The sequence below is a fragment of the Gigantopelta aegis genome, chromosome 9, assembly GCF_016097555.1.
Source record: "Gigantopelta aegis isolate Gae_Host chromosome 9, Gae_host_genome, whole genome shotgun sequence".
NCBI lineage: Eukaryota > Metazoa > Mollusca > Gastropoda > Neomphalida > Peltospiridae > Gigantopelta > Gigantopelta aegis.
Genome location: NC_054707.1, coordinates 11,274,156 through 11,297,470, shown reverse-complemented (window position 1 = coordinate 11,297,470; position 23,315 = coordinate 11,274,156). Strand labels below are relative to the sequence as shown.

General features: G+C 38.3%; 1 protein-coding gene across 1 annotated transcript in view; it reads left to right on the top strand.

The window, feature by feature from the left end:
- The window catches only part of LOC121380849 (tetraspanin-18-like), a 45,041-nt gene that overhangs the window by 13,877 nt on the left and 7,849 nt on the right, over nucleotides 1-23,315 (top strand). Inside the window, exons 3-6 of the mRNA XM_041509840.1 lie at nucleotides 1,296-1,562; nucleotides 7,757-7,831; nucleotides 19,358-19,465; nucleotides 20,758-20,925. Of these exons, the coding sequence (XP_041365774.1) occupies nucleotides 1,296-1,562; nucleotides 7,757-7,831; nucleotides 19,358-19,465; nucleotides 20,758-20,925 (618 nt within the window). The remainder of the gene's footprint in view (nucleotides 1-1,295; nucleotides 1,563-7,756; nucleotides 7,832-19,357; nucleotides 19,466-20,757; nucleotides 20,926-23,315) is intronic.

Sequence of the window (23,315 nt, the reverse complement as noted above, 5' to 3'; positions counted from 1 at the left end):
CACTCTTTAAATGCATGGTTTCAACCAATACCTCCACGTGTTTTAGTCAGGTGTTAGCACACTCTTTAAATGCATGGTTTCAACCAATACCTCCTCGTGTGTTTTAGTCAGGTGTTAGCACACTCTTTAAATGCATGGTTTCAACCAATACCTCCACGTGTTTTAGTCAGGTTTTAGTCAGGTGTTAGCACACTCTTTAAATGCATGGTTTCAACCAATACCAACTCGTGTTTTAGTCAGGTGTTAGCACACTCTTTAAATGCATGGTTTCAACCAATACCAACTCGTGTTTTAGTCAGGTGTTAGCACACTCAGCATGGTTTCAACCAATACCACACTCGTGTTTTAGTCAGGTGTTAGCACACTCTTTAAATGCATGGTTTCAACCAATACCTCCTCGTGTGTTTTAGTCAGGTGTTAGCACACTCTTTAAATGCATGGTTTCAACCAATACCTCCACGTGTTTTAGTCAGGTGTTAGCACATTCTTTAAATGCATGGTTTCAACCAATACCTCCTCGTGTATTTTAGTCAGGTGTTAGCACACTCTTTAAATGCATGGTTTCAACCAATACCAACTCGTGTGTTTTAGTCAGGTGTTAGCACACTCTTTAAATGCATGGTTTCAACCAATACCTCCTCGTGTGTTTTAGTCAGGTGTTAGCACACTCTTTAAATGCATGGTTTCAACCAATACCACCACGTGTTTTAGTCAGGTTTTAGTCAGGTGTTAGCACACTCTTTAAATGCATGGTTTCAACCAATACCAACTCGTGTTTTAGTCAGGTGTTAGCACACTCTTTAAATGCATGGTTTCAACCAATACCTCCTCGTGTGTTTTAGTCAGGTGTTAGCACACTCTTTAAATGCATGGTTTCAACCAATACCACCACGTGTTTTAGTCAGGTTTTAGTCAGGTGTTAGCACACTCTTTAAATGCATGGTTTCAACCAATACCAACTCGTGTTTTAGTCAGGTGTTAGCACACTCTTTAAATGCAAGGTTTCAACCAATACCTACTCGTGTTTTAGTCAGGTTTTAGTCAGGTGTTAGCATACTCTTTAAATGCATGGTTTCAACCAATATCGTCTCGTGTTTTAGTCAGGTGTTAACACACTCTTTAAATGCAAGGTTTTAACCAATACCTTCTCGTGTTTTAGTCAGGTGTTAGTCAGGTGTTATCACACTCTTTAAATGCATGGTTTCAACAAATACCTTCTCGTGTTTTAGTCAGGTGTTAGAACACTCTTTAAATGCATGCTTTCAATCAATAGCTACTCGTGCTTTTTTGATCAGGCGGTCGGAGGGATGCTGGTCGCTGCTGGAATCCTTGTGAAGGTTGGTTCGTCAGTCACCAACAGTTTGCTACAGCAAGCGCAGACGACACTCGAGACCACGGTGAAATCGGCGGGTTTCAATGATATCGACACTTCCCAGTTCGATATAGCCGAGTTCGTGGGCAGCGCCGTGGTGATCTTCATCGCTCTGGGGTCCGTCCTCTGCATCATCAGCATCTGCGGAATGTGTGGCGCCTGCTGCAAGACCAAGTGCCTCCTCTACATAGTGAGTTCTTCATTGTAAACAAAGTCTCGTCTGCTTATTGTCAGTTTATTATTGTTAATAGATGAAGTACATTCCTTGTAGTTCACCATATGTAGTAAACAAAGTGTATTCTGATTATTATAAGTTTATAATCTGTAAACTATGGTATGTATCCCCTGTATATCGTCATTAGTAGTAAACAAAGTGACATTGCTTATTGTAAGTTCATAATTTGTAATAGATTGTATGTGTCCCTTATAGATCAGCATAATGTAGCAAACAAAGAGACTTCTGATTACTGTAAGTGATAATCTGTAATAGATGATTTGTATCTCTCAATAATTCATCATCTGTAGTCAACGAAGAGTGTCCTGGTTAGTTTCTGTTTAACATCTGTAATATATGATATGTGTCTCCAATAGTTTACCACCTGTTGTAAACTAAATGTCTTCTGGTTATTGTCAGTTTATAATATGTAACATATGGTATGTGTCTCCAATAGTTCACCATCTGTTGTAAACGAAATGTCTTCTGGTTATTGTCAGTGTATTATATACAACAGATGGTATGTATCTTCTACAGCTCATTATCTGTAGTAAACGAAACATTTTCTAGTTAAATTGTCAGTTTATAATTTATAACATATGATATGTAACCCCATTAGTTCATCATTTGTAGTAAACGAAATATCTTCTGGTTATTGTCAGTTTATAATATGTAACATATGGTATGCGTCTCCTATAGTTCATCATTTGGAGTAATCGAAATGTCTTCTGGTTATTGACAGTTTATAATATGTAACATATGGTATGCGTCTCCTATAGTTCATCATTTAGAGTAATCGAAATGTCTTCTGGTTATTGACAGTTTATAATATGTAACATATGGTATGCGTCTCCTATAGTTCATCATCTGTTGTAAAGGAAATAGCTTCTGGTTATTGGCCGTTTCTGATATGTAAAATATAGTATGTATTTCCTATTGTTCTTCATCTACAGTAAGCAAAATGAGTTCTGGCTATTAGCAGTTTATAATATGTAACCGATGGTATGTATCTTCTACAGCTCATCATCTGTAGTAAACGAAATGTCTTCTGGTTAAATTGTCAGTTTATAATATGTAACATATGGTATGTATCTCTTATAGTTCATCATCTATAGGGTGTATACTACCAAATCAAATCCCATAGACGACAGTAGTAACATATGTGGCTAAAACTCCTACCTGCAACGTATCAACCGACATAAACGCCACGGATATAAATACTACCACCCCTTACACTTAAAGTGAATCAGAAAAAAATGGGGGTCAAGCTGCTCGTTTCTGAGATAACGGGTAGCGTCTATGACTACCCTAGTTTCGCACAAAATTCGAGTACTCTTTTTTTACAGGTACCCCATACATGTTTCAAGCACAAGGCTACTTGACACATTGGTACTATATGAAATAAAATTGCACTTTTTCTTACCCAGATGAAACTATTATTTTTTACAACCAACACACTCACATTTATAACCAATCACAGGACTTGTGGTGTTCACTTCTCTATCAAAAGTTCGGTGCACCTCGAACTTTGACCCAGCCGGAAGTTATTTGGTTTAGTACTACCTATACTGATAACATACATTTTTCAAAGTGTCCAGCTATGTGTCTTTATGACAACCAGGATCTGGTGTATTCTGACATAAACTGACAACCTCACTGAAACTGTTGTTTCTACAGTGCAACCTAATATAATGTACACCTAAAAAAGCATATATATTGCATATAGTTTTGTACAAATGCAATATGTCATATTAAACAACAAAATGTTTTAAAATAAAACTCCTGAAGATATTTACTTTCAGTTGGGTGTGTGTACTTAGGTATATATGTAGAGACAACAAAGATAGTCAGAGTACCTCTACCCCTTTAAAGAATTCCATTAAAACACATGCACTTGATTAACCCCTAGATTATGAAGACCTTAACAGGCATATCAAAGAAATATCAGTATTAAAAAAATACACTGTCTGAGGAAGGAAACACAAACATGACTGTACCTGTATGAAGTAATGACTTAATGTCCTGAACATTAGTGTTGGGAGGAAATCCTGTATGCTGGGTGTGGGTGTCTTCAAGTTACCAGGTGTGGGAAATTCAAATCCATCGACCATGCTAATTTTCATAATGAACCATCAAAACTATTGGCAGCCACCAATATTCCTGACTATATTTTATTTATAGCCTACTGTAGTTGGAGGTTTTAATAGTTGTGATATCTGGAATAATCATGCAGCTTTAACACATTTATTTTTGATCAATTACTGAAAAAAACTATTTTTAAATGACAAAATTACCCGAACATCTATTTTCTTGCATTACTTTCTAATCCGGATGAATACAATATGTACATTAGATGTATTCCTACAATCTGTAATCCAGCATTTTATTTAGCTAGTAACATTAGGTAATACAGCTTTAACAATAAAATAAATTATCAACTTAATCCAAGGCAGATAATCAAATCTGAAAAAATTGGTTCTGAATCTAGTATAAACTCAAAATGCTTTTCATGAGAGCTAACTAAGTCATTATTAAGAAAGAAAAAAATGATCTGGAGATCTAAGGATATGTTTAACAACCTTATTGTTATGTACAAATAAGAACAGAAGGCACAATAGTGACAACAAATTTAATTATGTTTTTGGTAAAGTTTTTCTTCAAATTTACTTAAAATTTTGCATAAAACTACAAATTTGTCTAAAATATAACTCAGTACCCTATAAATATGTCAAAATGACAATAAAAATCAACTTCTTTACAAATTTGAGTTTTCAGAATTTCATACATAAAAAATTAACAATGTTAATGGAAACTAAAGACATTAACCCACTATTGGCACATGCTATTTTTAATATAAAAATAAATTGCTATTAAAATCTTAGTTCAGGTTGCCTATATATAATACCATATTTAAGAGCAGTTGTATATGGCAAGTCAAATACCATGTAAAAAGAAATTATTGAAATCTTTACAGTATGAATTATAGGCCAAAACCAACTTTTCTTCAGTGCTAACTTTGATTCAAACTCCATTCAGAGCCATGTACAGAGATTATTGTCAAGGTCAAGGTCATTGTGAACTTCCATGATTGAGTGATGGCTAATTAATCAACCAGTATAGTTTAATTAAATAAAATGACAAAATCATAATATTTTTTATTATGCACTGAATATGTGCTATAGGGTGTATACTACCAAATCAAATCCCATAGACGACAATAGTAACATATGTGGCTAAAGCTCCGACCTGGAACGTATTAACCGACATAAACGCCACGGATATAAATACTACCACCCCTTACACTTAAAGTGAATCAGAAAAAAATGGGGGTCAAGCTGCTCGTTTCTGAGATAACGGGTAGCGTCTATGACTACCCTAGTTTCGCACAAAATTCGAGTACTTTTTTTACAGGTACTCCATACATGTTTCAAGCACAAGGCTACTTGACACATTGGTACTAGATGAAATAAAATTGCACACTTTTTTTTTACCCAGATGAAACTATTATTTTTTACAACCAACACACTCACATTTATAACCAATCACAGGACTTGTGGTGTTCACTTCTCTATCAAAAGTTCGGTGCACCTCGAACTTTGACCCAGCCGGAAGTTATTTGGTTTAGTTCTACCTATAGTAAACGAAATGTCTTCTGGTTATTGGCAGTTTATAATATGTAACATATGGTATGCGTCTCATATAGTTAATCATCTATAGTAAACGAAATGTCTTCTGGTTAAATTGTCAGTTAATAATATGTAACATATGGTATGTACCTCTTATAGTTAATCATCTATAGTAAACGAAATGTCTTCTGGTTATTGGCAGTTTATAATATGTAACATATGGTGTGTATCTTCTACAGCTTATCATCTGTAGTAAACGAAATATCTTCTGGTTAAATTGTCAGTTTATAATATGTAACATATGGTATGTATCTTCTACAGCTCATCATCTGTAGTAAACGAAATGTCTTCTGGTTAAATTGTCAGTTTATAATATGTAACATATGGTATGTATCTCTTATAGTTCATCATCTATAGTAAACGAAATGTCTTCTGGTTATTGGCAGTTTATAATATGTAACATATGGTATGCGTCTCATATAGTTAATCATCTATAGTAAACGAAATGTCTTCTGGTTAAATTGTCAGTTAATAATATGTAACATATGGTATGTACCTCTTATAGTTCATCATCTATAGTAAACGAAATGTCTTCTGGTTATTGGCAGTTTATAATATGTAACATATGGTATGTACCTTCTACAGCTTATCATCTGTAGTAAACGAAATATCTTCTGGTTAAATTGTCAGTTTATAATATGTAACATATGGTATGTATCTTCTACAGCTCATCATCTGTAGTAAACGAAATGTCTTCTGGTTAAATTGTCAGTTTATAATATGTAACATATGGTATGTATCTCTTATAGTTCATCATCTATAGTAAACGAAATGTCTTCTGGTTATTGGCAGTTTATAATATGTAACATATGGTATGCGTCTCATATAGTTAATCATCTATAGTAAACGAAATGTCTTCTGGTTAAATTGTCAGTTAATAATATGTAACATATGGTATGTACCTCTTATAGTTAATCATCTATAGTAAACAAAATGTCTTCTGGTTATTGGCAGTTTATAATATGTAACAGATGGTATGTATCTCTTATAGTTCATCATCTGTAGTAAACGAAATGTCTTCTGGTTATTGACAGTTTATAATATGTAACAGATGGTATGTGTCTCATATAGTTAATCATCTATAGTAAACGAAATGTCTTTTGGTTATTGGCAGTTTATAATATCTAGTAGATGATGTTGCTCGTATGGTTCTTCATCCATAGTAGGCAAAGTGTTGTCTGATTAGTGTAAGGTTTGAAGAGTAGCTCCTATAGATCATCATTTTATGTGTATCCCGTGGTTCACCATCTATAATAGGCAAAGTGTCTCCGGATTATTGGCAACTGAGCTTGACATCCATAGTAGACGGCATTTCGTCTGCTAATAAGTTCAGCATATATTACAGAAGAACTGTTACTTTGTATACTTTGTAGCAATAATTTCATCATTTGTACAAGATAAAAAGTTCATCATCTACAGTAGAAGGAAGGAAATGTTTTACTTGACGCACTCAGCACATTTTATTTACGTTTATATGGCGTCAGACATATGGTTAAGGACCACACATATATTGAGAGGGGAAACCCGCTGTCGCCACTTCATTGGCTACTCTTTTCGATTAGCAGCAAGGGATCTTTTATATGCACCATCCCACAGACAGAGTAGTACATACCACTGGCTGGAACAAGAAATAATAGCCCAATGGGCCCACCGACGGGGATCGATCCCAGACCGACCTGGCATCGAGCAAGCGCTTTACCACTGGGCTACATCCCGCCCCCATCTAGAGTAGAAATACCTTCTGGTAACAACGTCTTTCTTTACAGTAGATTTTTCCGCCAAATATCTCACATAGCTGTTGGACAAAAGACGTGACCTGCAGTTAGCAATAGATGTCTAAACATCAGGAAGAGTTAGCTGTGGGGCATGTACGTGACCTGCAGTTAGCAGTAGATGCCTAAACATCAGGAAGAGTTAGCTGTGGGGCCAGTACGTGACCTGCAGTTAGCAGATGTCTAAACATCAGGAAGAGTTAGCTGTGGGGCATGTACGTGACCTGCAGTTAGCAGTAGATGTCTAAACATCAGGAAGAGTTATCTGTGGGGAATGTACGTGACCTGCAGTTAGCAGTAGATGTCTAAACATCAGGAAGAGTTAGCTGTGGGGCCAGTACGTGACCTGCAGTTAGCAGTAGATGCCTAAACATCAGGAAGAGTTAGCTGTGGGGCATGTACGTGACCTGCAGTTAGCAGTAGATGCCTAAACATCAAGAAGAGTTAGCTGTGGGGCATGTACGTGACCTGCAGTTAGCAGTAGATGCCTAAACATCAGGAAGAGTTAGCTGTGGGGCATGTACGTGACCTGCAGTTAGCAGTAGATGCCTAAACACCAGGAAGAGTTAGCTGTGGGGCATGTACGACGGGCACATCTTTCCTATAACACGTGTTTCGTCTTATCAAGCGAAAGCTATTTTGGAACAATACAAATTATGATATTCATATGTTGACTGTTTCTTATATTTATTTATTTGTGTTGTTGTTCCAGTATCTGATTTGCACCTTCTTAATCTTCGCTGTCCAACTGACCGCTGTCATCATCATCTTTGCTGCTCCCACCATTGTGAGTACCCATTTATTATTACCGTATGTCTTTTTTGGTTTCATGGTGTGTTTGGCCGTTTTACCGTATGTTTCCTGATTTCACGGCATGTTTGGGCGTTTTACCGTATGTTTTCTGATTTCTACTTCCAATTTAGGCATAGGTCTACTTTATGTCTTGTCTAGTAAAACATGCTAAATATATTCATCAGTGTAAATAAAGTTACTATACCTAGTACAGCAATTAACAGTATTATCACACACACACACACACACACACACACACACACACACACACACACACACACACACACATACGCACATACATACAAACGCACACACACACACAAACCAAACATCAAAAATCATCAACAAGTGTTGTACAGTTTTACTCCCACCTACATATTAGTAATAAAGTGACAAACAAACTTGGGGACGAATGTTATTTTTTGCCACATTTGCACTATTTCACCAGTGGGGTGGAACTAATTTGTCTTTTGTCTAATTACAACTGAATCGGGGACGAAACGTCTGGTACCCACATTAAAACTGGCTATCGTTCTGCATTACGCTTACATTACTAATAAAGTAGCACTTTTGAGGTGCCAGTGTAAATAAAATATTGCGGCAAAATCTAACAATGGTTTGTAAAATTTTTACATTGTTTATAGATTAACTTACTTGAATAAAACAAGATCGGTAGCTATATTAATGTCATGAATGTGCCACAGATTACTGGTAGCCAAATATTATTTAGTGAAATGTTGTATGTGAAAGCATACGAAAAGAAGAGAATTGCGTTTCTTTTGTTTTCGTACGATCGCAAGTGTTTTGTTATATATTCCGGTTTTTACCCACCGTGGCGAAGTTGCATGCATCGCCATAGAACCGACGTCTGCCCCGTAGTAATTACTATATGATATTTGAAATATCTTTAAATTGAATACATAAACTACATAACAAGTAAAACAATATTTCATACATGGCTTCAGTTTACTCGATTGTCAAAAGCATTTTCATTGGTCGGCTGCTGACAAATACAGCCAATACAAACGTTTTAGTAATAGCACAAAACTGTAGATAATACAGAGTTCAGGTTGAAATGGAGAATGCAGAATGATAAACTCGGTTTAATAAACTCGAGATTTAAAAATATAGAAAATTTAAAATATATTCAGAAATGGTTGCTTCCAAAAAAAAATGATAGCGAATTTGGAAAAAAATCCGGATATTTGGCATTAATTCTGGAATTCCGGATATGGGTTAAAAATTCCAGATTTTTCGGAAAATTCCGGAAAATTGGTCGCCCTGATGTTCTCTGGTTTTATAGTATGTCTAGTCGTTTTACCATATGTTTTCTGGCTTTACAGTATGTTTGGTCGTTTTACCGTATATCTTGTTGTTTGCCCGCGTGTCTTACATTGTTATTTCTGTTGTTTTGCTGTTTCGTTGTATGTCTCCGTCGTCTAGTTGTTTTTACCGTAGATCACCGTTTGTTTGGCTGTTTTACAGTATATATGACTGCTTTTTATTATCCACATGGTTCAACATAACCGAGTTAATAATAATCATACGAAGCACACGTGTAATAGTAATAACAAGTGTAATGACGTAATTTTGGGAAGCGACGTCATAACATGACGTTGCTTCTACAGTCCTAGCTCAGACTGGGCATTTGAAATATGACGTCATTTCGTCATCTCCTTCTAGTTGTGGCTGAAACATTTTGAGTTGGGTCTTGTTATTCATAAACAAAAACAACAATAATAATATGGATAATAAAGTCATACTGATTTTACGAAAATCGTGTCAGGATTCATGTATTACCCTCGCTCTGGCAATACAAAACTCTTGACACTCGTTTCGTAAAATCAGTACGATACACAAGCTCGTATAATAATCTCTATATACTAAGTTCTGTTTAGGTTATTATATGTGTATATTCTACTATTTGACCTACTTGATTTACATAGGACATACATCAAAGTACATATGAAACACTTCACGTGTATTCACAAACCTATGCTTATGACTTGCTTAGCAATAAAGTGTTCTCCTAAAATAATATAAGAGAGCAACAGCTTCCAGTGTCAAATTCAAAGTAATTATGAGTAAAATAAATTAGCGATATCAGCGTGTGACGAGGCAAGCGGTTTTTTTTGCGCAGATGGAAATTGTTTTTACGCGAGCACAAGCGAGCGCGAGCAATTGCACGCGTCAAACAATGAGGACTTCAAAAATATATACTCTTCAAAAAAGTAGGGGAACTTTAATAAGAATTTACAATTGCCAAAATTGTAAGGTATATTAGCTGTGGGGAATGGTTATATGATAATAGTTAATTAATTGGGCAAACATTATAACCGGTAGTTCAGTATTAAAGTAGGTTTTATGACCACTAAAGATCTTGAAGGACGATTGGGGTCACAGGTGAAATTTGAAAGTTGACGTTTTTTATCAGTAAATCGCAAATTCAAACAATAAAAATGACTAAAAACAAAGCAATAACAACTGTATGATCAACAGAATGAAAAAGATTGACAGATATAATGTTCTACAGTGATTAATCGACCTTTCTGGAAATTGTCAAAATCGAGAATGATACCCCACGCACGTGTACGGGACAACTGCTTGATGCATGTGCAAACTATGGAATGTGTTTCGGTGTGTTGATAAACAGATCTGAACGTTCTTTACTGGGATGCCTGTGGTCAAAACGTATGTTCTGTCTAACATTAATAGTTCAGGTTCCCCTACTTTTTTAAAGAGTATATATAATTTGTATATGAAATTCTAATTCGTGTTCTCACAAGTTACTGAGTCTAGCGTGTTGTTTAAGTGTTTATTTTGGAGTTTTATGACGACAACCCAGTTTACGTATCAAACAGCATGGGATAAGAGTGTAAAGCCTTATCAACACAATGTATCTGAATTACGTTGTTCACACTCGGGTCGTGCATGATCTGCGCCATGTACGGTAGATTATTTACGACAATCAATATATTTTGACATGATGGCTTAAGTGTAAAATAATATGCATATATAACCACTGCAAACATTGCAGAAGATTAACATGTCGTTACATCGCCTTATTGTCTTGGAAATTCGCATTTTTTATATTTATTTATGATAATCAACTGTACATCGGTAGATCACACACTCAAGGTACAACACCACAGTCATTTCTGAATCTTCAGCTGAGAATTATGCATGCCAGCTCCTGGCATCCTACATGTCCCCATATGGCTTAAAAATAAAGAAAGATACAGGTGTTCTTTGCTCATCAAACCCTACAAACTCTTCATTTGAATAAAGGTTGAGCTGTTCAATGGTTCACAAATTCAGCTTGTTTGAAAAGTACCCAAACTTCTCGCGCCCCAATTTTGTCACAAGTGAAACCCGATGTATAAATACTGAGCCTCATCACAGCCAAACACTTTGCACTCCTGGTGAAAAACAAAAAAATATATATATAATCATTTTTGGGGTTTTTTTTTAATAAATCATTGGATATCACCTATTTTAAGAATGTACTTCATATTACAAATAATTAGCCTTCAAACATGGATCTATGCAAAAACAACAAATGATCTCTTTTCGCAGGGTACACAAGGGAGCGAACTGTGTACTGCTACCCAAAGACTGCTTAATTTTAAATAAGAATTATAGTAGTAATGATCCGCAAGAGTGTGTACACCGGGTATTTACCGACGAAAAGGTATAATAAAAAGTGTTATAAATTCAACATGGCGCAACAAATGTCAAGTAAGGAAAGAGACCTTCCAGACGTATCCGGGTTAAAATATGTTTGACCTCTTACTTGTATACCAACCTGTGTACAGTTATTAATACTATCCGCCATTTTAAATTATTTCGTCTATATGTCAGGCACGGCGGAGCAGGGGGAGTGGACCAGTAATTATGAATAAAAAATATTATTGGTATTAAATCTTAAAGGTATATTGTCACAGACCACTGACCTATTTAATGGTTTAACAAAGTATTACCTGAACAAAAATAATTTGATTTGTCCCTAAATTCAATTTATAATAAATAGCTAGTGTTTTAGAGTTATGAACGAGAAGCAAAAAGGACGGCTCCCAGGGAACGTTGTCCGTTTGGACTTTGGTAAATATATATATATTATTTCTGCTCTGTTGTATAACCTTGATGTGATTGATGTGACTTTTAAATATTTTAATACTGTATTATACCAATATTCTTTAGACAGTGTCTTCGGTCATCTGACGAAGTAAATCGAAGACTTTTTGTTCTAACATTATATGAGTATTTGGTAATATAAAGCTTAGCCAGTCATCCTAGAAGACCTAGGTAAACTGTAGGTTATTGTCTTTATTGTGATAGGTACCAGTATTAATTCTGTGTTACAAGGTTACTGAATGAGTAGTTAAGGGTTAATTAAAAATTAACCAGTTAGGAATAGTGTTGTAATTCCTTTATTAATTAAGTTCTCCTGGCAGCGTTTCTCAATCATCACACGTTACTGAACGAGTAGTAAGGGTTAATTAAAAATTAACCAGTTAGGAATAGTGTTGTAATTCCTTTATTAATTAAGTTCTCCTGGCAGCGTTTCTCAATTATCACACGTTACTGAACGAGTAGTAAGGGTTAATTAAAAATTAACCAGTTAGGAATAGAGTGGTAATTCCTTTATTAATTAACTTCTCCTAGAAGCGTTTCTCAATTATCACACGTGTGGGTGTTGTGTCACGGTGAAGCGATTCGCATATTGTGTAAACTAGACACCTAGAGATTAACTAATTAAGTGATCAGTTCTGGGTTGTTATTATTGTTGTTATTAATTAACTACTACGGCTGTGCGTTTGTCAGCGTAGGTTAATACAGATTCCAAAGTGTATTGTGTTTTTGTTGTGTTTTCTAGTGAACTAAACGTGCTATAATAATATATACCTTATATAAGATCGTATCTCTGATCATACCTAGACGAGCCAAAGCGGTTTTGAACTGCCTGTTACAGAGAGATCTAATAGATATACAGTTAGGAGAGATATTTGGATAATCGTGTTTTATTCAGTTTCGGGTATTATAGAATCCCCGTGACATATGGCAATGGTCCATAATTCAAAAACTAAAATTGCCGAGAGGGATGACATGGATTTCACTCCATCATGGTTCAGTTACGGTGATGCGATAGCTAGATTTGGTTTCCAACAATTAATGTCACTTTTATTTATTATCCATTTTTAGAGAAATAGGTCCTTAAATCCGTGACAGTATGCCTTTAAGTCAGAGATGAATTTCACTTGTAGAATGCAGGACGTTGCATTTCAGAACATCTAGTTTTCAAACGTTTAGGGAGGAGCATACTCTCGAATCCCCTAGAAACTTTGCTTTGCGCCCTCGATCTCGATCAAATGTCGATTTGTGTAACATTTTGCATGTATTTAACTGAGAATACAAACTAGGTCAACAAAAACCCCCTAATTAACATTTATTCAGAGGTGGATCCAAGAAATATTTTGGTGGGACCAAAAGCAAAAGTTTGTTTTGTTTAACGACACAACTAGAGCACATTGATTTATTAATCATCGGCTATTGGATGTCAAACATTTGTTAATTTCGACATATAGTCTTAGAGAGGAAACCCGCTCCAATGATTTTTAAAGCCAAAAAAGAGGCACTAGTAGTATCAGGGCCTGTATAGCCTCATGACCTACTTTCCGTGACCTTGACCTTGATGACGTCACGTGACCTCGTCCTGTATAGCCCCATGACCTACTTTCCGTGGCCCTGACCTACTTAGACTGGCCTACTGTACCGTGTGCAACGTCCTACTGACCCCGGCCCCTGACCTACTTAGACCGGCCCCTGACCTACTTAGACTGACACGAAAGAGTATAAAAAGGTTAGATACGGTTTCATTATCATTCGCTCGCCGAAAACGATCAGATCTACGTTCAATCCAGAGATGGCCTGTTCCACAAGTGATGAAGCGAGATGTCGTCTAGAACTTGGAACTAACGTCTACGTGGTGGCCAAGTTATGGAAAGGGGACACTGCTATTCACATACGGAAATTTGACAGTGACAAGGGGAAAACTTTCCCCACCAAGCGAGGTATTGTCCTTAGTCTTAAACAGTGGATCGAACTGTGTGGATGTAAAAGCCAAATTGACGAAACGATTTTAGCATTAAACCAGGGGAAAGACGAAACATTGTTCAGACACCTTGGTGTCAACGTCCATGTCAGTGTCGACAAGAACTTTGCTGGGGTGGACCTGCGTCAGTGGTGGTGGTGTGAAGAAACTAAATCCGTGAAACCTTCGAAGAAGGGAATATTCCTTTCTCTACAACAATGGGAGAAACTGAAAGGCTGTTTCACAGTCATGTGTGACTTTGTACCAGAGCTGAACTCGATTGTGCCCTGCGCCATGCAAGACGACCATCAAAACCAGATGGGATTTCTGCAGTGTAACTTCTGCAACCCTAACGAGTGTCACCAGTGGTGAACGAGTTTTGTTTTGGATGAAGGTATAAAAGAATGGATTTATGGTTTACACTTCATTTGCTTTGTGACTGTGCTAGAGAACAGACGTGTTTTATGATTCTGACATTCTTGTGTCTTGTTGCACTCTATCTGGAACGAAGAAGATGGCATCGGGATATTCGAGCAGTCTTAGTAGCAGCAGTAGCGACGAGGACGACGTCTTGGTCTGCAAATGTTCAGAAAGACATACAATCCAATGTGTGACTAGCAAACCTGAAGAACAGTTCATGGATCAAGCGGATGCTGCCTGTGGCACTATGGATGAAGATGGCGAACTCGTGGATGAACCCACAGATCAGACGGATGCCGCCCGTGACACAGACGCTTCCTGGGATGAAGAAGATTGCTATTCGAGACGTTACGTGTTCTGTCATCGTCCCGAAATGAGACATTTCTATGCCCGGATGCTGACGTATGCTCGGTGGCCCATACAATTACGTCAAAAACCAAAAGAACTTGCCAAGGCCGGTTTCTACTACACGGGAGACCACGATGCCGTCGTCTGTTACTGTTGCGGACTACGTGCCTACCGATGGCAGAGAATGGACGACCCAGTGATGGAACATTACAGACTCTCTCCAAGATGTCCTTATGTGAACAACCTGTTCAGACATTAAATGTTTTAGACACTTGTGTGCTATGTTTTCATGTTGTATGTTGTGAATAAAACCGTGAATAACAGGTTTTGCTTTCTTATTTATGTCCTGGGTCCATGAGTGTGTCTCTGGACGTGTCCCTATGGTAGTAACACTGGTAAAGGGTAATATTTTGGTAACGATTATTTTTGGGAGCTCGCACGATGAGATTTGTGCTTGGGAGGAGGGACATTGGTCATACGTATCACACACACATTCAAACATTCCTGTACCATATCTTTATGCGTCATAAGGTATATAAGTAAAATAGTTTTGGAAAACTCGTCATTTGAGGTAGAACTTTCAGAGGAGCAACATGTCAGACCAGTACAAGTTATATGTACCCGACGTGGATAAGTGGACCCGTTTCTATAAACTGCAGGCAGAAGGTAAACTTCAACCTCACTTCGAAATTCAACGTGGTGGGGAAAGTCAGATCATGTACAGTGTGGATCGATGTCTAGAACTCTACGATCCCACGTGGAAAAAAGAAAAAGAGGAACAAAACAAGTCCCCGACACCCAAAGTCGTCATGGTCTCCCCAACACAGCAAGTGGTAGAGCAAGCCAAGGCCGAGCAGAAACGGAAACGTCAAGAGAGTGGCGTGGAACAGAAACGACGAGAGCAGACTGGGCAAAAACGGCACAAGCATTTCTGAGAAGGCTATAAAAGGGGGCATGGCAGTTTCAACATCGTCAGTTCACGTCGAACACTTCAACAATCAACATCATGAATCAGAATTGGTTTATTCCGGAACATGTCATGAACAAAAGATCGTGTCCCGTATGTCCAAAGACTTTTTCAAAACCATCAAATATGCTACGTCATTGGAAGACCTTCCATTCAGCTCAACTCCAGGCTCCTATGGCTCCTATAACTCCTGTTCTGGCTCCTATAGCTCCTCTGGCTCCTAGGGCTCCTATAGCTCCTATATCTCCTCTGGCTCCTATAGCTCCTCTGGCTCCTAGGGCTCCTATAGCTCCTCTGGCTCTTAGGGCTCCTATAGCTCCTCTGGCTCCTATAGCTCCTCTGGCTCCTATAGCTCCTCTGGCTCCTATAGCTCCTTTGGCTCCTCTGGCTCCTCTGGCTCCTCTAGCTCCTCTGGCTCCTAGGGCTCATATAGCTCCTCTGGCTCCTATAGCTCCTCTGGCTCCTCTAGCTCATACAGCTCCTGCTCCTCTGGCTCCTATAGCTCCTGCTCCTCTGGCTCCTAGGGCTCCTATAGCTCCTCTGGCTCCTAGGGCTCCTCTGGCTCCTAGGGCTCCTCTGGCTCCTAGGGCTCCTATAGCTCCTATAGCTCCTCTGGCTCCTATAGCTCCTAGGGCTCCTATAGCTCCTCTGGCTACTATAGCTCCTCTGGCTCCTATAGCTCCTCTGGCTCCTATAGCTCCTGCTCCTCTGGCTCCTATAGCTCCTACTCCTCTGGCTCCTATAGCTCCTGCTCATAGGGCTCCTATAGCTCCTGCTCCGCTGCAGCAGCAGCCCCTAAGATTGTTACATCCGTTCACCATGATCGTGTCGGGACCCACGTCGTGTGGAAAGACAGTTTTGTTGTACAAACTGCTAAGGGATGGTAAAATCCAGCCGCCTCCCCAGCGCGTCATCTGGCTCTACAAACGATGGCAACCCCTCTATGATACGATCAAAATGGTTGCTCGAGTGAAATTTGTTCAAGGCATACCTGAGAATTTGGAAAAGGATCGTTATTTGGATCCCAGAGTCAGAAATCTCATCGTGTTGGACGACTTGATGTCTACAGCTGGAAAAGACCCTCGCATCACCGACCTGTTCACAGAAGGAAGTCACCACAGAAACCTCTCTGTGATTGCCATCAACCAGAACTTGTATCACAGCAAGGACCCGACACAGAGAAGAAACTGCCATTATCTAGCGCTGTTCAACAACCCCATCGACAAGCAGCAAGTTCTGACTTTGGCACGGCAGATGTATCCTGGAAATACTCGTCATTTCATGCATCAGTTTGAGGAAGCTACCCACAGGCCCTACGGACATCTCTTGGTGGATTTGAAACCGACACGCCCGAACATTGGCGTCTTCGGCCTAATGGTTTTAGAGACGGGGCCGTCCGAATGGTATAAAAGCACGAACGTAACGGCGAATGTCTCAGAAGAGTTGCAGCCACCGACGAAGAAAGAGCTCTACATGCAAATCATGCAAAGAAACGCATTCAAGAGAAAACTACCAGGCATACCCGCCTACGAAAGTGACGACGAAGAAGATGATGAGGTAGAACCCTATCTGAAAAAAGTCAAGAGAATGCAGTCTTGCGATACGTGTGGTCTGGTCTTTAAAGACGGAAGCGACTTGCAGCGACACGTGAAAACGTGCGAAGAGGGAAATGAAAAAGAAGAAGAACCGTCGCCCGACCTGGAAAACGAAGGCATTCGTCTCATGGTGGAACGTGTATTCGACATCAATCGTGACTATCTCCAAAACAAGAGGAAACGCTACGAAGAAAAAAACATGTCCCAAGATGCCATTGAAAGAAACATGAAGACATTGCAATGGAAGTTATTTAAAGACACGTACTCTCGCTTCCTGACCTATATGCATTACTTTGACAAAGGTCCCAACACCAGAAAATTTTTACAGTTTGTGAATCCAGACAAAGATGTGAGACCACAGATTCGTTCTAAATTAAATCAGTATCGTTCATGGATCGGCGAATATTTGGATGAACAAGACGACGACGATACCGACGATGAGGAGGACGACGATGATGAAGAGAAATGAACACTCATATTATTCACATGTCGCCCTTAAGGCCTCTCGATGTAGCCCAGTGTGTGTCCATTTATATATGTGTCAGTGATTTGTAATTTAGAAATAAATGAAAAACCAAAACATTGCGTTTGTTTTTTGTGTTTTTTACTCTATGACTAGATTTGTGATTGGATATTACTACCGCTACTTTATAGTAGCAAGAGCTGTGTGTACAAGACAGAACATACCACGATCTTTAATATACCAGACATAATACACTAGTTGGCTATAGCTTAATGGGCCACCGACGGGGATCGATCCTAGATCGACCACTGTATTCCTTTCTTCTCCTTAACACATATGCCTTTCTTCTTAACAAACATTCCTTTCTTCGAGACAAATATGTCTTTCTTTTCCTATGGCTAAAACAAAATAAAAAATTTGTGTTCAATTAATCTTTATTTTACGAGGAAGGAAATGTTTTATTTACTCAACATATTTTATTTATGGTTATACAAGAAAGAAAGAAATGTTTTATTTAACGACGCACTCAACACATTATATTTACGGTTATACGGACATATGGTTAAGGACCACGCAGATTTTGAGAGAAAACCCGCTGTCGCCACTGCATGGGCTACTCTTTTTGAATAGCAGCAAGGGATCCTACACCATCCGACAGACAGGATAGTACATACCGTTGTCCAGTTGTGGAGCATTGGCTGGATATATCCCGACCCACATCAAGGGAACACTGAGCTACGTCCCGTCCCCACAGGGTTATTAGAGGCTGCTTAAAAAAAAAAATCGTAACATAATAAATAAATAAACAAATAAATAAGTAAGTAAATAAGTAAAATAAAAACAAACTATAAATTATTATTTTGGTTTAAAAAATAATAGAAAAATATAATTTCCCCACATAACATACGAACGACGTACCCTCAGGGCTGGACGCGAAGTCGTTCGCACTTGACTACTAAAAGCATGTTAACAACATCTGTCATTTAAACCGTTATATGTGCGAGCGGCGAAGCGCGGAATGAAGTGACGAAATAGGTTAGTTCATAATAATCTTGTGAATGCGCTATCAGATAGGGTAGAGCGAGAATTCTATTTTACACCATTTAAATCATTTCTTATTTCACGTCTTTAAGAATGTAACTTCTAGTTCAGTATTGCCACCAACAATAAAATAGGATACCACCGCTTCCCGGATGTAAACAGTGATAACCATTCATCATTCAGTGCGCTAAAATTAAACACACTACCTGGCGTCGGGCCGAGTCCTTAGATGTGGTAGGTTAACGACACCACTAGAGCACCTCGATTTATGAATCATTGCCTATTGGATGTGAAACATACTTCTGACAGTTTTAGAGAGGAAAACCCCCCTGCACTTTCCCATTAGTAGCAAGGGATCCCACAGACAGGATAGCACGGGCGTTGCTAAGTACGACGGGTCGGGGCCGGGCTAAGTAGGTCAGGGGCCGGTCTAAGTAGGTCAGGGGCCGGTCTAAGTAGGTCAGGACCGGGTCAGTAGGGCGTTGCATACTTAGAGGGGCGGGTCCTCTAATCCTCATCCCTCCCTGGATCAGACTGTGATCGTTGGAGGGAAACAAAAGATAATGGTGTAACTTTAACTATGTTTATGTTCACAGATCCACAACAGTGTCAAACCAGCTCTTAAGCAGACGATCACTGAAGAATACGTGGCAATCAACTCGTCCGATGTTACGTCACTCGTCTGGAACGTCGTCATGAGAGGGGTAATATGTATTTTTGTCTGTTTCAACCAGTACTCAACGATCATAAGTCATGGTATCAGCTGTTCTGTTTGTGAAAATGTGCACACAATGTGCTAATCGGTCCCCAATATAAAACTCAGCCAGTATGTGTCTGTGTGCGTATGTGTGTGTGTGTGTGTGTGTGTGTGTGTGTGTGTGTGTGTGCGTGCGTGTGTGTGCGTATATAGCAGTATGTGTGTTTTCAGTTCAAATGTTCCACAAAATAACATTTTAAACAAACCAAGCACAAACTTTGTTTACATATCGCGAAGGGCATTCCCGGTAACCATGTGCTATAAATAGTAGCGTTGAATACGGTATAGTTCCGGCAGTTGAGTTGAATACGGAAAGTTGTATTCAATTCTTGTATTCAGAGCTGTATTTATATAGTAAGATTTAATGGGTATGTAATATATAGACAAAACTACATATATGTGGTTTTCTGATTTCTGTATTCCACGAGTGTATTTCCTGCAGGAAACCCCGATGCCGTAGCAGTATGTGTGTGCGTGTGTCTGTGAGTGTGTGTGTGTGTGTGTGTGCGTGCGCGTGCGTGTGTGTGTGTGTGTGTGTGTGTGTGCGTGCGTGTATGTGCGCATGATAGTAAATATTCATTGATTCATTTAGTATAGCAGTGATATCAGATCGCAGATAATAATATTCACTAATTCATTGATTCATTTAGTATAGCAGTGATATCAGATCGCAGATAATAATATTCACTAATTGACTGACTCGTTTAGTATAGCAAACCGGCCTCGGTGGCGTCGTGGCAGGCCATCGGTCTACAGGCTGGTAGGTACTGGGTTCGGATCCCAGTCGAGGCATGGGATTTTTAATCGAGATACCGACTCCAAACCCTGAGTGAGTGCTCCGCAAGGCTCAATGGGTAGGTGTAAACCACTTGCACCGACCAGTGATCCATAACTGGTTCAACAAAGGCCATGGTTTGTGCTATCCTGCCTGTGGGAAGCGCAAATAAAAGATCCCTTGCTGCCTGTCGTAAAAGAGTAGCCTATGTGGCGACAGCGGGTTTCCTCTAAAAAATTATGTGTGGTCCTTAACCATATGTCTGACGCCACATAACCGTAAATAAAATGTGTTGAGTGCGTCGTTAAATAAAACACTTCTTTCTTTCGTTTAGTATAGCAGTGATATCAGATCGCAGATAATAATATTCACTAATTGACTGAATCGTTTAGTATAGCAGTGATATCAGATCACAGATAATAATATTCCCGTATTTACTGGTTTCCTTTGTGTTGTCCTTGTAGTTGTTGTGTTGCGGAGTGGACAATTATGATGATTTCACGGGTGCGAAAAAATGGGAGAAGAATCCTGCAAATATCCAAACTCCCCTTATCTGCTGTAAACCTGATTATCTGGAAGTGCCATTCGTGTGTGCAACTACGCCGACCAATGTAATAAGCAACTATCAAACAGTAAGTATCAAACGGAATCCTTGGTCTCTGTCGTGCACAGAGATACAGTTTTGGATATGTTAGCGATGTGTTTGTTTTTTTCATTTTCAGGGTTGGGCTCTTTCAAAACGTATACAAAACGTGTTCGAAACCCTAGTGGTATATGAGCATGTTAAACTAGTTATCTATGTATCTATCAAAAAGTATTGTGTATGTGAAACCGGTAATTTCACTCTTTTTTTAATTTATTTATTTATTGGTGGGCTTTTTTTATGTACTTCATATTTCAGATCCGACGCCATATAACCGTAAATAAAATGTTTTGAGTGCGTCGTTAAATAAAACATTTCGTTCACATTTCTGAACTAGAGTACTCAGGTAACCGTTCGTATCTATTTGTCTCTAGCCTTATGGGTGCAACTCCACATCTGAATTCTGAAAAAGCACTTATGTAACTGTGTTGGTCACATGAAATTGTATACAGTAAATAGAGGATAATAAACGAGTTACCAGTTATTGTCAAATTTATAACCCTAGTGAATTTATTTCACGAGGGACATAAATTTGATAATAACTAGTACAGAGTTTGTTATTCTGTGTATTACCCAAGCTATTTTTTTCTAAAAGCCTTTATTTTCGATATATACATAGAGGATTCGTCACGAGTATTTTTTAATATGGGAAATATCAACCGAGGCTTCGTTAATCTGTATTTGTCGAGGCTCTGCCGAGACAAATACAGATTAACAGTCCCCAACGCTCGGACGTAACAATCTGTTATGACGTATGAATACATGTACATGTCAATCACTCAGCTGATAATCAGTTGAAACTAGGTTAAAAGCGGAAACAAAGATTGTAGCTATTTAAACAATTTAATACTAATTTAACAGTTTTATATATAAACAATGAAATTATAATAAAATAATTGACAATAGCCAAATTTTTCAAAATAACTTTTCGCGGCATTTTGTTGAGTACTACGTCATTGTCAGACATAGGCCTATTTACGTCACTGACCTATTTAAGGGCTTCATCAAGTTCAGTCTGAGTGAATCACTGTCGAAAATGATTCTTCGTCGTTTTAGGGGGACAACAGGACTTTTAGGCTGAGCCACATTTATTACGATGTTGCTTTGGAAAGAAGTAAGACTGTTCGGTTCGTAATGTCCCCCGGTTTCTTTTCGTACACTGATGTAAAACTTGCACAGAATTACATCGAGTTCTTTGGGGGGCATTTCATGTATTGGTCTGGACTCATTGATTGATTGTAGATAGTTTTCAAAAATGCGCATGTCGTATAGAGGTTTTTTGGCAGTATTCTTAGTTTCATTTTCTGTAATTACATTACCAATCATCGTATTATCTACTTCTACAAATCTACGAGTTTTGTTTTTGGGCCTGCCGGATTGTGGCGTCTGCTTCGATGTCCGTGGATCTACCCTATGCCCTGTTTGCACTAACTGTAAACGTTCTGGTGACAATTCAGCTTGATAACTGGACCCGTCAATCATAACTATATAATTACCGGAAGGTAGAGTTGCTTGATTGTAGCACTTCCTTTTTTATCGATAGTAACGCTATCTCCGACTTCAAAAGACGCCATGTTTGTTTGTCAACAATTTTGACAGGTGTAAATAGTTCTACGTTTTCGGTATATAATTTGCATAATAATGTAATTTGCATACTTATGTTCTAAATATTTGCATAGTTATGTCTCAAAATATGTGATTTATGTAATGGGCGTGCCCAATGCTATTCCTTAGTAGTGATATGATAAATGCACATACATGTATAGAAACGATCTAAATCACTTTACACACTGTTCTGAGTATTGCTTTAACTTTGTATTTTAATCCACTTCACAGATAACTTTCAAAAGCCAAACTGTATTTATTTTGTTAAAACAAAATCTATAATGAATAACATTAAACTAACATTTTATTACAAGATTAACACTGAAAACGGAAAGCCGTAAACAAAAACTCTTTAAACTACGTGTCGTCATTTTGTGTATTTAACAAAACGTGATGACGTTATATTTAGTACCGACAAGGTGATTAGTTTGTAAGCGTCAACTCGTCCAATAGTAATGTACGTTACACCAATGCAGAATATTTCTCACTGAGAAAATATGAAAAATATTTTCCCCGTTATGAGTGAGCGCTGTGGTAATAATTACTGTTTTATCTTGTATTACTTTTTAAAAACCTGTAAAATCTTAGTTTCCCACGGTTTCTCAATAACCTCGGGCGAACCAGGTAGATAAATAGAGGTTATTACCACAGTGTTTTTCGGTATTGTCAATATCATATATTAAGAATACAAATAATGTATTATGCTCGCCAGAGGCTCGCCCGCGACAGACGCTCCCATAATACAATTTGTATTCCTAATATGCAATATCGACG